Here is a 14750-nt window from a genome sequence, read left to right as displayed (position 1 = left end):
CTCAGTTTCCTCAGCTGTAACGGGAGCTAATAGCAACCATCTCACAGGGTTCTGAGTCTCAGGTGAGATTTACGTTTTATAAACCTTACATCGTTGTGGCAACGCTAGCTGTTGTTATTTATTGAGGATGCGTTCGGCTCTGGAGATGGAAATACAAAAGTGATCACTGTACAGTTCTAGCTTTCCCTTTCATTTTTTTCTGGACGCCAGGGGACAGAGGCAGCTTCCTCCCTTACACCTGGGCCGGTTGGAACGCCCCTTCGCGCTCTCCCTGAGGTCCAGCTCGGAATGGTACAGTCCGGCAGCGAGGGGTTGCCATGGCCACGGCTGGTCGCCAGGTAACCAAGGAGACAAAGGCAGAGGCGCCTTACGGCGCGGGGCGGGGCGGGGCGGCCCGCCCGCTGCAGGCGGTGCTGACGATGAAGGAGCTGGGGGCCACAGGTGGGTCCGGGGTCCAGGTGGGCCTCTGAGGCGGCCCGCGGGGCTCGGGGCGGGCGATCTGAGCTCGGACACGGCCCGGGAGGCGCGGGGCCGCTGGCCGGCTGGGGTTATAATGGTGTGTGCGGGCCGAGGGACGGAGGAGCGGCGTGGGGCGGGGCTGTTACCTGCCAGGCCCGGCCTCGAGCCAGGTCCCAGCTACCCCTACCTGCAACTAGGGCTGAACCCCGGGGGGACCGACCACCTGTCCGGGGGGGCCAGCTTCCCCTCCCTCACCCGCTTCTCCTTTTACAAATGGAGAAATTGTGGCCCCCGGTGAGGTGGTGAAAGGACCTTCCTCCAAGCTGGCACAGAGAGAGCAGGATGATGCCGGGAAGGGAATCCACTTAACATAGCATCTTCTATGGACCGACCAAAGTGCTAAACGTTTTTACAAATATCTCAGTTCATTTCCACACCAACCCTGAGAAATGGGTGCCACTAGTATTCCCATTTTACCGTTAAGAAAACTGAGGCTACTTGCTCAGTGTCATAGGGCTGTGAAGGGCCCGGGACCAGGGCTCCATCCCCTGTGCTGCTTCACGACCATCATCGATCCCAGTCCTTGTTCTCACCACTGATAGAGGAAAACTGAAAGATCATTAAATAGGGGGCCATCTGCTTCAGCCTCTTCCTTTTTACACTTAAGGAAACTGAATCCCAAAGAGGTGAAGGGATCTCTTAGGGTCCCACAGTTATCTAGGTCACAGAACAATTGACTTCCAGTCTATCCCTTAACTTTTCTAGATAAAGAAATTCACCTTGGAGTGTGTGTGAAGGGGCTTGCTCCAATTAGGTGGCTCCTGGAAGGATCATAGATTAGGGGTCAGCTGCTCCATCTTTGCCTGGGAGGACTGTGCCCCACATATGCATCCAGGAACCCCCCTTAGTCCAAGCATTTTCCTTTATAGCCTAAAGAAGTAATAATGTTAGTTCTGAAATAAATCAAAATTGTAAGTGAAGGAAAAGGCTCCTTTAATTGAAGAGAATCAAGAATTTGGTTCCCACATATGTCAGCCAAGAAAACTTACAGAAAAAGGGTTTTTTTTTTAGTTTGTTTTTTGTTTGATTTTACTTTTAAGATGAAAAAGGGGTGGGGATCTCTGGTCAGAAGGCCCAGCTGTTCTTGGCAATTGAGCCAGAAAAACCCACTTCATTTTGGTTGTTTTAAGCTTTCATGATTCAATTTGTCCCAAATCTTAATGCGGAGGCCAGGACACTTTAGAATCACTTTTGGTAGTTGTGGCCAGTTCTAACCAGCTTCTGTTTACAGGATGAACAGAGCAAAGATTCTCTAGGGTGGGGCCACGGCCAACCTGGCTGAGAATCCTTTACCTCTAGAGCTGGAATGCATAAACATTACTATAGTTAGAGGGAGAGATGTCTCAATGTCATAAGGCCATCCTGACACTCAGAAGGGAGTATTATATTTTATATTAACAATATTAAAATTAATTTTCCTCTCAGTAGCTAATAATTAACATTTAAGCATTTACCATTTTCCAGGCAATATTCTAACTACTGGAGATAAAAGAGAAGCCAAAAGAAACAATTTTTGCTTCCAAAGAGTTTGTAATCTAATGGGGAAAGAATCCAGGGCCTAATATTCTATCACTGCTCCACCTAGCTGCCCCATCTATATAACATAGGGTTAACTTAAATTCAAGTCTTTGTTATTTTTAGACTCATCCTCTCTGCTAACTCAGGCTGACACTTCTAAGAAGTACTTAATAAAAGTCAAACTGAGTTGTGAATTCTCCCTAAATAACTAATATTTTAAAAAGAGGCCCATTTTTTTTCACTGTAAAGTCTCACCTAGATGTCACATTATAGGATGGAGGTGACTATAGGTTTTCAAAGACTATAGCTGTGAGTTACAGCAGATCCTATCAAGCTGGGAAAGTTATGTATCTGGCCTAGTCATGACTAAATTGGTCTCAGGCTGTTGGTGAGCATTTTGGTTGCTAGTTAAGATCATTTATAAAGGCATAGAGGGGTTGGATTCTGAGATCAGAGAGGAAAAACACATTCACATGAAATTGCAGATCTGGGAAAGGTTGTAGTAGAAACAATTCGGCATTTCCATTTCTCTCCTATACATACAAGGTTTTGAATCTTCCAATACCATTATCTCAGTTTGCTCCCCAATAAAGCAACATTTAGTTGTGAATTAGGAATCTAGGAATAGGAGGGGCATGTGGTGAGCATTTTTATATATTGTTTAGATCATTAAGGCAATGTTGTCATAAGAAAGAAATACATTAAGTACTTATATGTAAAGATGGAAGTGCAAAGAGATATGATTTCTTTACCTACAAGGGTTTATAGTCTGCTTAGGAAGATTGGACATAACCCATGGCAAGTTATTATATAACATTCAAATGAATGGCAAAAGAGCAAACTTTTCAGAAGGAGTAAGGAGTTTGAGGCAGGAAGACATCTTAGGGAGAACAGTTTAATTGAAGAGTTGAAACGAGCCACTGAACTATAAATAAAGGAAGAAGTTTATTGAATTAAACAGAAAAAAAGGAGAAAATATTACACAAGTTATGAATAGGGCAAATTTGAGGATAATGGAGTAAGTTATTTTGATTGAAGCATATGGAGATAAGCTAGAGAAAAGAGGGGATAGTGGGGTAGAGGTAGTGGTCCCAGAGCCAATCACAAGAGTATGGATATTAAACTTGATTCTGCAGGGAGTGGGAAGCCATTTAAAGACTATATTAAGTGGCCTGATATTTGAAATGTAAAAGCTGCTTAAGCTATTAAAACATTGTTGTAAACCTTAGCAAATAGGACTTTCAAAACCAGAATATATTCTCCTCCAGATTTTCTTATTTGTTATAAATTAAAAAGAAGTGTGATAAAGGAATGCATACTTCCTCAATAGCTTGCTTAAAGGATATGGGTAATCTTTGTAAAGACAGAGGACACAATTTATGGGATTATATGAGCATAGAATTTGGAGATGGAAAGGACTTTTTGAAAATTTGCCATTTCCTTCACAGATAAAGAATTAAAAATCTTTTTTTTTTTAAATAAAAGGATTGATATTTAGAGACCACTTTTTGTATTGGGAAAATGATCATTATTGCTAAAGTAGCTTCATATGCAGATTGTTGGCTGGATGTAATAATATCCCTTTTCTATGGCTTTGCATAATTAACACAAAGTAGGATAATAAAACTAGATCAGTGATTTCAGAGGTATAGGGAATTCTTGGATGAAAAGCCTCTCAATACCTTCTCTAGTCCTAGTGGCTTTGCCCTGATTCTCACCTCCAATATGGTTCAGAGAAAGTACTTGAAGCCAGATATTTCAGGCTCCTAAATCAATCTTCTATGCTTATTTTACACTGGGGGGAGGCAAGGAAAAATATAGTTTGAATTTGTGGTGGATGGAGGGCTGGGTCAGAATTTTAACCAGGAATGAGGATGAAGGATGGCCAGTCTATGCCCCTGCCCAAAATGGAGGACCCAGAAGGAAGTGAGCTGCAGTAGAAGGGGCCAACACAGAATAATGGTCCAGGATGAGAAGGCTTCAGAAGATGGCTGGGGAATGGAATGCAAAGATGAAGCACTATGTAGAGGTTCACAGCACCTGAGTTCAAAGCTTACTTCTGGTACCATTTGGATAAAGTGGGTCCAGTCACTTAACCTTTGTAGACTTCTCTTTTCTCATTTATAAAAGAAAAAAATGTCAGACACAAAATTAGGTTGCATGGAGCAGTTGTTGAGGGTAATCCAAACTAGATTAAGATCTAATTGGAAACCATTTAACAAAATAAATAAAAATATCATAAAACATAGATGACATGACATTTTCTAATAAAGTCAACCTGCAGCTTCTCAGGGATCCTTATAGAAGAGTGGTTCCCTATCTTTTTTTTTTTGAATTTAATTAATTTTTTTGTGTGGTTCCCATTTCTGAGTTTCATACACTAGATTAACATGGCCTCTGAGCTCCTTCCATCTGTAAAATTATATAAATATATAATATAATAAATATAGTAATAAATATATAACATAGAAATACAATATAAAGCCAATTTTGAAGAACTATTAAAGTGAAATTTCATAAGATTAAAAATTTAAACTGAATTTAGTTTACCCCCCCAAACAACAACAGCAACAACAAAACAACAAACTCATAACACCTTTATTTTATTGTGATGACTTGTATTAGAAATTATTGAGAGTACCAAATAGTTGGGCAGTGTTTAATTGACTTAAATATATGGTGGAAAAACTCTTATTTTTAATGGATTCTAAAATGATCCTCAGTTTTAAAAGTACTCAGGCTTTAAAATGAATCCTCCCCAACTTTCCATTTATAAACTTTAATATATTTGAATAAAGTACTTTTATTATCCTCCTTTTCCCCTGAGATGTTCCAATAAGATTATAGGTATTAGGGACAAAGGCAGGGTGACTTCTTGTGACAATATGTATTCTGATGTGTCCGGATGTCTAGCTTTTCAGGCTTCCTTATTTTTCTGGCCTCATTCCACTGAATGCTTATAGTTATATAAATATTTCCTCAGACTGGGAACATATATTGTAGAACCATCAACCCAGTCTACAATAAGTCATATTTCAGCATATTATAATTTAATAAATACTGTGCCTGGAAAAGTTATAACATGCTCAAAAGACTTAATTTTCCATCCACTATCATCATACATCTTACCATGTATGTATTCCTGATTTTTTTGACTTGAACTTAAAATTTGTGGTTTAGTCTTATTTTATTAAATTATATATTTTGCCTAGTGATTGGTATTTTTTTAAAACCATATTCACATTGCTGTAGTCATGGTGTCTCAACAAAGATGTCTTGTGGCTTTAAGAAAAACACTCAGGAGAACAGGAGTCCTATATGCAATCTTCTAGTCTTAATTATCTCTCTCTTTCTCCCCCACAGAAAAAAAGCTTTGTTCTGTTATATGATGGAATATTAATTGAAGGGAACCTTCAGTTATTACATGTGTAAAGTAAAATGCATAAAATAATTTGGTTAATTTGTACATAAAACAATAATTATAAATGTGGAGGAGATCAGTATTTAGGAATTTATGGATTTTCCTTTTTTTCCCCCAAAGAAAGGCAAATTCAACCAGCTATTTGCAAAGTATGTTATCGGTATTATTTGCATATGTATCTATGTGAAGAGCAGTGAGTTATTTCTGGTGGTCATTAAGACTGGCCAGTCTTTCTGCCCATCAAGGACCTTTTCATTCCATTTTTGCTAATGCAGTGATAACATTATTATCATCATAACCAAAGAACATATTAAAATAACAGGTCTTGGAGCCACACTGAATTGTCATCAGTGTGTGTTAGATAGACTATTTCAGGTTTTTCATTTAATATGTTGGGGAAAAAAGTAATTTTCTAAATATGGCCTTATTAACCTCAAAGAACTGTGACATTTCCCAAATCATTCAGTCAATGTAAAAACTTGAGTTTCTCAAACACAATAAATTCATATACACAGTAGGTACTTTATAAATATTTACTGAACTGAATTGACCCAAGTTGAATTGAGTGAATGCCTTCTCCTAGGAGTTATCTTCCCCCCCAGATCATTTAAGTTTATTTTCTCAAGAGAACCAAGTTGGGCTTGAATTCTCTCAGAAAAGAGAAATATTGCTCAACTTTCCCTGCAGATATTTAGAAAAACAAATTTTCTGACTATTTGTTTCACTGGCAGTTGCCCCTTCTTAACTTTACTTCCTGGCTTCCCCAGTCCATTAGGCAAACAGCTAACATTTATTAAATATTTACTATGTACTAGGCACTGTGCTAAGTATTCATAATACAAAGAGAGGGAATAAAGTCACCTGACCAACCACTCGACAGTCACCATCACCAGCAACAAAACCAGTCTCTCTTCTCAAGGAACTCAGGCAGTTGGAAAAAGACACAGGAAAACAACATCTAAACATGGGATAAAATGGGATTCACAAAGATTAAGGAGATCTGAGAAAGGTCTTAGCTGAGACTTGAAGGAAACCAGGGATGTTCAGGTGGATATGAGAAGGGAAGGTTTTCTAGGTAGGGAGTAAAAATGGTGGTCAAGAATAACCTGTAAGAGGTCAGTGTCACTGTATCATCATCTTAGTAGGGCTTAGTAGGGCTTAGTAGGGCTTTAGGAACCAATCAGGTTAAAAACCAAATAGTGAATTTTATATTTGATCTTAGAACAGAGAGAGCCATTCAAATTTATTGAAGAGGAGGTCATATGGTTCAGACCTATGTTTTAGAAAGCTAGATTTGATGTCTTAGTGGACGATAGATTAGAGGAGGGAAGAGATTTGAGGGAAGGAGACCAATCAGCAAGTTAAGACAGCAGTTCAGCTGTGAAGTGATGAAGGCCTATGCTAGGGAAATTGCCGTGTCAGAGGAAAGAAATCTACCTATCTACCCACATACATATATTCACATATGTATATATCTCTCTATATAAAACAAACACATTCATATCTATATATGTGTGTCAGTATGTAGATATATAAATACGTATATGTATAAATCTATGTATATGTGTGTATGTGTATATGGAGAGAGATGAAGATAGTAAAAAGGTAGAATATGATCTCTCAATTCTTCATGTTTACTTTCCATTTACTCTTTGCATTTCTTATATTTTTCTCATTACTTATATACTATCTATCCCACGAGAAGAGAACACACTGAATGTAGAAAATCTTTGCCTTTCCTCTTATTCCCCTATATTTACCACAGTCTCTGACATGAGTTGCTGTAGTCTTGGTATCTCAACAAAAATATCTTTTGGCTTTAAGAAAAACACTCAGGAGAGCAATCTTCTAGTCTATTAAGAGCAATCTTCTAGTCTTAGTTACCTCTCTCTCCCCTCCCACAAAAAAAAGCTTTTGTGCTGTTATATGATAGAATATTAATTGACATTGGTCAGATCTGACTCTTTGTGAACCCTTTTGGGGTTTTTCTCTCAAAGACTCTGCTGTGGTTTGCCATGTCCTCCTGCAACCCATTTTACAGGTAAGACATGTTAAGAGCTTAACAGCAGGCTGAGTAATGACTGATGTCACTTAATTGCCTGGGAACTCTGAGCCCCATACCTGGAGAGGGCTCCCTCATTACCTCCACCTCATTGGTTTCCTCTCTTCAGGATACTATTCAAAAGGAAATGATAAATGTTGGAGGGGATGTGGCAAAACTGAGACACTAATGCATTGTTGGTACAGTTGTGAAATGATCCAGCCATTCTGGAGAGCAATTTCAAAGTATGCCCCAAAGGCTATAAAACTCTGTTCCCTTTGATCCAGCAGTGCTACTACTGGGTCTGTATTCCAAGGAAATCATAAAAAGAGGGAAAAGGACCCAAATGTGCAAAAATGTTCGTAGTGACTCTTTTTGTGGTGACAAAGAATTAGAAAGTGAGTAGATGCCCCTCAATTGGGGAATGGTTAAACAAGTTGTGGTATATGAAAGAAATGGAATATTATTGTTCCTAAAACAACGGACAAACTGATTTTATAAAGGCCTGGAAAGATTTATACAAACCGATGCTGAATGAAACGTATAACCAGGAATTTAGTGTACACAGTAACGGCAAGATTGTGCAATGAGTGACTCTGAAAGACTTATTTTTTTCTCAGTAGTTCAGTGATCCAAGGCAATCCCAATAAATTTTGGACAAAAAATACCATTTGCCTCCAGAGAGAGAACCTTGGAGAATGAATGTAAATCAACACATGCTATGTTCTTTATTCTTTTTCTTTTCTCTTGTGGTTTTTCCCTTTTGTTCTGATTTTTCTCTTCCAACATGATTTATAAAGAAATGTTTTTTAAAAAAGTAATGTACATGTGTAACCAGATAAATAAAACAATAAAAATAATAATAGGAAAATATTCAAGTATAGCTTTCTATATAGCTTTCTACTCAGAACTCTTCCTGTTCCCACCAACTGCTTGTACTTACTGGGCCCTTTGCCTTTACATTTTAATATTTCCACATGATATTTCCCATATATACTAATATTTAAACTTTCTTCCTTGATAGAACATAAGGGCCTTTGGAGCAGTGATTTTTTTCCCCATGTTCCACTTAGTATTATGCCTGGCACATAGTAAAAGTTTAATAAATATTTGTTGACAGATTTAGGGATCAGATGATGAATCCCTAGTGGATCAAACAAAATTAAGAGGGAATGAAATCTCTCTCAATGGGAGGAAACTCTAAGCTGATCCAATAAAGGATCTTTGAAGTTTTCTGTTTGAAAGATTATACATTCTAAAAGAATACTGATATTGGGTCAGGGGAATTCAAACTTTTAATCTTGGCATCAATATTTTTAGCCATTTAGGTAAGTTACTGCCTTTCTTCTCCAGTTTCCTTATCTGTAAAATGGTTTCAAATATCAATAGTAAATCATACTTGAATGACTTTCATTTAGTATTGTTCTAACGGAGACTGCTTTGGAAATGTTAAATTATAATTTTAGTCCAATTCCATCAGCAGGGTCATGGATTATATACTACATTCATGTAAATATATTGACCAAACTTTTCTCTGCCCCCTCCCCTGACTACATGTTTTGTATTAAAATGGGATGCTATGGGGGCAGCTGGATGGTGCAGTGGATAGAGCACTAGCCCAGAAGTCACGAGTATCTGAGTTCAAATGTGGCCTCAATTAACACTTCCTAGCTGTGTGACCCTGGGCAAGTCACTTAATCTCAATTGCCTTAGGGGGGAAAAGATGCTATGATTACTTTTTTCTATGTGTACCTAGTGGCATTTTTCTTTTAAAGTGATCTAATATTAAAGGTATGTCCTCTATGTGATGATGAGTTTATATAGACTAATATAGAATCTCAGATGTTACATAAAATAATTTGAGTTGGATCATGTTATCATGAATTTTTTTGTTTTCTTTTTAAATTTCTCATTGTATGTGTCATTTAGGCTTGCATTTTATTTTTATTTTTTTGGCTAAAAGTTATTTGTTCCATTTGATGACCAGGTTATATGGCATAAAAGATTTCACGATTCAGAATACTTTAAAGAAGATATTATTACATCATAAATCATGAACACCAATGATTTTATAGTTCTTCCATGGGGAAAAACTGGAAACTCTGTAAAACTCAAAGCCAAGTAAGTTCATGTGTTCCATTAACTGTAATTGAAATGATTGTGAAAGTTTGTAGATGTCAGAATTTTAAAAGTGTTTAAATATAGCTTTCAAATTTAAATGTATAATGCAGCTCAAATGTATGCATCCCTAATTCCATTTTTCTCATCCTTCACTTTCTATCCAAGGATTTCAAGATATAAATATAAATGTTTCATACCTAATTCATCTATATTTGAGAAAACTAGCAAGGAAAATGAATAGTATTTGGGCACTAAAATAATTGAAGGAGAAAGTTAGATTTAGAAAAGAATGCTTAGCCAATAATCTCAGCTACAGATGAACCAAAGCTACCATAATGGTTTTTATGACTCACAGTAATGCTTTTTCATTCAGACTGTATAAATTACTTTAGGGAGAAATAGAGAATTGGGGAGATCTCTAAAATGTATGCTACAATGGAAAGACCCTTGAGCCTATAGTTAGTAGAACCAAGTTCAAGTTGCAGTCCTGAAATTGAATACTGGTTTGATATTGGGCAAATAATTTTACCTCTCCAAGATTTGATTTCTTCATCTGTGAAAAGGGGATAATAATTCTAGTGTCTATGCCTCTAAGGGAACTGTTAATATAAAATATAGATATGGACTTGATTATTGTATCTGATGAATTTTTAAGAAATAGTTGGAGGTACCTCATATCCTCATCTATCTCAAAATCTACTTTATCAGGTAGACAGGACACTGTCTCCTGAATGAGTCTATACTGTAGGGAAGCCATGATGAATAAGCTAGCTGGAAGTAAACTGTGCTGAGTTTTAACACTTCCAAAGCTTTATGGAGATAGAAAGTTGCATTTAAATCTGGTGATCTAGTTTTATATGCTGCTACTCTTGGAGACTTCCCTAAAATAATTTTAAACTACCCAAGGTCATCTCCCAAAATATCCCATCTCTTTAAGATTCCTTATATTATTATAGAGCCTGAATTAGAAGTAGTAGTATTGTTGTTCAGTCATTCTTGTGTCTGACTCTCTGTAATCCTGTATGTGGTTTGCCATTTCCGGGTTCCGTGGATTAAAGCAAGTAGAGGTCAAGTGACTTGCCCAAAATGACATACTTAGTGAGTGAATGAGGTCAGAAGGATTAGTAGACCATCTTAGATCGATAGCCCTGGTGAGACATCCAGGCAGGTAGTGGTCTCCCAGGGCTCCTCAAACTTTTCAAATAGAGGACCAGTTCACTGTCCCTCAGATTGTTGGAGGGCCAGACTATAGTAAAAACAAAAACTTTGTTTTGTGGGCCTTTAAATAAAGAAAGTTCCTAGCCCTGGGTGAAGAGGATAAACATTCTCAGCTGCTGAATCTGGCGGGCCGTAGTTTGAGGACCCCTGGGTCTATAGACTGATAATTAGTTTATATCTTTGTAATTTGTTATTGGAATAGGAAGGGCTGTGGGAAAAAAAAACATTCAGAAGAATGTGTTGTTGGTGGAGTTATTAATTAAAAAGCCATTTTAGAGAAAAATAGTTATTGTACTAAAAAAAAGTTTCTCAACTCTGCATGTTCTTTGTATTAGTGGTACCATCAGCAGCACCAGCAACGTTACCATCACATACACAGCCACAACCACCCACATCCCCCACCCCTACATATAGCCCTCCACCTCACTCACACTTCCCCACTCACATTGAATTTCCTAACCTAGGAGCTGTGCAGGCAGAATATAACTTACCTTATATATCACCCTCTCCTCTGCCCATGGTTGGGCACAGTTGGGTTTCTTGTCTGCCCTGTGGTGACTGTAATGTCTCTGTCTCTGATGCCCAATTCCTTCCTTGGAGGCTTTTGGAGAATTTGTGGCACTTGGAGAAAATGCCTGGCCCTCTAGTTTGTTGAGCTGGGACTCCTCTCCACAGACTGTGCATCACACTACGTCGCAGCTCCATTTGTGGTCATTGACCCCATGAGACTCATGTGTATGTATGTCCAAGTGTGCATCTGACAGTTGGAGCTAGAGTTTTGCAAATCATCATTCCAGTTATATTATCAATCATAGAAGGCAAATTTTAACTTATGATCTTCGCAATTTAAACTGATCTCACTTCAAGTATATCACATTGCTGAATTATTCACCTTCCATTTTGAAGATGAGTAATAATAGATAAACATAGAACAAAGGAATAGATTTGTAGAGAAGAGAGATTAAAAAGTATAGATTGTGGGAAAGCTTATGGGCTTTTTTTTATTTGTATCTTCTTATGAAATAAATTTGATGGATTTTCTCATCAATAAGATCTGAGATCTGTTTTGAGTATGGAGTGCTTTGTTTGAATGTATGAACAGTTCTAAATTGTGTCTGGATATCAAATGATAAATTATATAGTATCAAGGAAGAAAAGGGACTTCAATTTATTAATTGCAGTTTTATTTATATTTGTGTTTTCTTGACTAAGTACTTCTTAGTATGATATACCATTCAGGTTGCAACATTGGATCCAAGTTTTAAGTCACATTTCTCTGAAGTCCTGAAAGATATTTCCCTTATTTCTTCTACCCTATTTAGTATTGACATCTTGATTAAGCACAGTGTTGAAATTAAACTAACACGTGTATTGAAAAATATAGAGGAATAACAAAGTAGAATATGAGAATTTTTGCTCTTGTGTTTTTAGTCATTATGAGTTTTGGTAATGAAATAAGTAAGCCGGTTTTTGTTTATACTGTGACATATTTTGATATTTTTCTAGATATATGTATTTGTGTTGATTTATGCACACACACATACATGAAAGCACACATATATGTATATACATACATACACATAAGTAGAAATTACTAACATTTTCAACAACTGTTAAATTAAGGTTTTAGTTACTGGCATCATTCAAATGTTATCTATATTGTGAATATTGTCTACATTGAAGAATTTTTTGAAATGACAAGAATTGTGATTAAAAGTCATTACAAGTATAAAAACTTGGGGGATAGGCAATATTGAAATCTGTTAAATAGCTTTAAATTTAATTATTTCACATTATTTTGGTAATGTATTTGAGTTTTCTGGATATAATTCATGAATGAAAGAAAATGATATATAATTTCTGCTTTTAGCTGAGCAGTAACAATAGTGAATGCTTAAAATTTAAATAAGCTCAGCATGTAAAGAAAATCTTAATAAAGGCAGTATCCTGAAGACTGAATGGTACCTTTGGGAGCTTTTTTTTTTTTTTTTTTTTTTTGGATGGGGAAAGTGAAAGTAGGGCCACTCTGTTTTGAAATTTCCTTGCAAAATTAGTTAAAAGGGAAAAACAAGTTAAAATACAAGCTAATAATGTCCTACTTCACTATCTTTCCTCTATTATTAATATACATAGTTCTTTTTTTACAAGAGGAGTCACTACCATTCATTTCAATCCTGTTTTCTTCAGGAATGTCCGGGAACTACAGGTAGAGAAAGTACAATTAGAGCTGGAAACCCAAGAGATGGAGAAGAAACTTCAACAATTACAATCAAGTATGAGCCGAGAAAAAGAAGAAAGAGAGTAGGTGGAATTTCTGAAATTCTCTCAATAAGTATTTATATGCTAATGTAACTCTAACAAGATGTTTTCCTTAAGAAAATGAGTAATTTTGATTTCTTTGGTGAACTCTGTTCCCTGAACATGTGGAAGAATAAAGATTTGATTTTATTTCTTTGTATTATATCAGTTCTATATCATATTTTTTCACAGTGACTTTTGACAACTTCTTTTTCAATAGAACTAAATAGAAAATTCTTTCTAGGTACTAGCCACTGTGCTCATCCCTAGAGATGAACACAGAAAAGTAAGACAATCCTTGTTTTCAAGGAGTTCAACATTCTAATGGAGGAGACATAACAGAAAGGGTATTTAGTTTCATGGCATGTGGAAAGGCCATGTGAAAATTAGGACTTGGAGGCAAAGTTCACAGATCAGATGTCAAGGCTTTCCTCGGTTACCAGCAGTGCAGCTGTAATCCACCTCCAATAATAGGGAGAGTGTAGTGGGATAAAGGGTAAGGGAAGAGTAAGGTTACCTTCAGTGGAGGTCAGGATGAAGTAGGAGGTGAAGTCAGTATGTACTTGAGACTAGGGTCTAGTACCCAGTGTCAGTAGCACTTGGATTGGAGAGGGACAAGTTTCTGACCATACCAGTTCACTTAAACTTAGAATAATGGAATAGATGGCCCAGCCCTCCTTCCATTCCCAGAAGAAGCTTCCATCTGCCTGGGTCATAGCCTTGTTCAAGCAATCAGTCTACCTCTCACTCAGGTTCAACTTTTAATACAACTAGAAGTCTCATCATCCTCAAAGAACCTCATCTTCATCCTTCTACATAGTTCAGCCATCAGCCTATCTCTACCAATACTTTTTCTACAGAACCTCTGCAAAAATTTATAGAGACTTATAACTCTATTAAGTAAACAACAGATATTTATGAGGTGCCTTTTATGTCCTAGGACCTGGGGATGTAAAACACAAGATTAAATAATCCCCCTAAGTAATGAGCTAATATCATCTCCTACTTTGTCTGCAATGGGTGCAGCTGTCTTTTTTCCTCACTACTTTTACTGAAAACATTCTCATAACGTTACCAGTGGCATCCTTCATGGCCAGAACCAGTGGTTTATTTCAAAATGGCATAATTATCTCTTAGATACATCTTCCTCGTCTGTATCCTCCCTTTTCCTTTGATTTCATGGACTCCATACCCTACATTCTCTTTGTACCTTTCCATTGGCTTTTTCTTTCTTTCTTTTTTTCATAGCTTTTTATTTACAAGATATATGCGTGGGTAATTTTTCAGCATTGACAACTGCAAAACCTTTTGTTCCAACTTTTCTCCTCCTTCCCCTCACCCCTTCCCCCAGATGGCAGGTTGATCATTCATTGGCTTTTTCTATTTACAGTTTTCTCATTCCAGGATAAACCTTTAATCCAAGAGGGTCCTGCTCTTGGCCCTTTTTTCTTTGTTCAGCATTCTCTTAATTATCTCATTATGTTATCACCTCAACATAGATAACTCCCACCAGCTGTCTTTTGAGCTTTGAACTATTGTCACCAAATGCCTATGGGACAGTTGAATGTTGCACTGACTCTTAATTTCATGATGACTAAACCAAATTCATCTTGT

At 37.1% G+C, this 14750-nt stretch overlaps 1 protein-coding gene across 1 annotated transcript in view; it reads left to right on the top strand.

Annotated features, from left to right (window-relative positions):
• The first annotated feature begins 337 nt into the window (after window positions 1-337).
• The window catches only part of ZBBX (zinc finger B-box domain containing), a 114736-nt gene continuing 100323 nt past the window's right edge, over window positions 338-14750 (top strand). The window contains exons 1-3 of the mRNA XM_012546610.2: window positions 338-441; window positions 9487-9620; window positions 13026-13139. Of these exons, the coding sequence (XP_012402064.1) occupies window positions 9553-9620; window positions 13026-13139 (182 nt within the window). The 5' untranslated portion in view covers window positions 338-441; window positions 9487-9552. The remainder of the gene's footprint in view (window positions 442-9486; window positions 9621-13025; window positions 13140-14750) is intronic.

The sequence above is a fragment of the Sarcophilus harrisii genome, chromosome 3 (assembly GCF_902635505.1).
Source record: "Sarcophilus harrisii chromosome 3, mSarHar1.11, whole genome shotgun sequence".
In the NCBI taxonomy this organism is placed as follows: domain Eukaryota; kingdom Metazoa; phylum Chordata; class Mammalia; order Dasyuromorphia; family Dasyuridae; genus Sarcophilus; species Sarcophilus harrisii.
The sequence above is the reverse complement of the archived record's forward strand: the minus strand, read 5'-3'. Positions and strand labels throughout refer to the sequence as shown.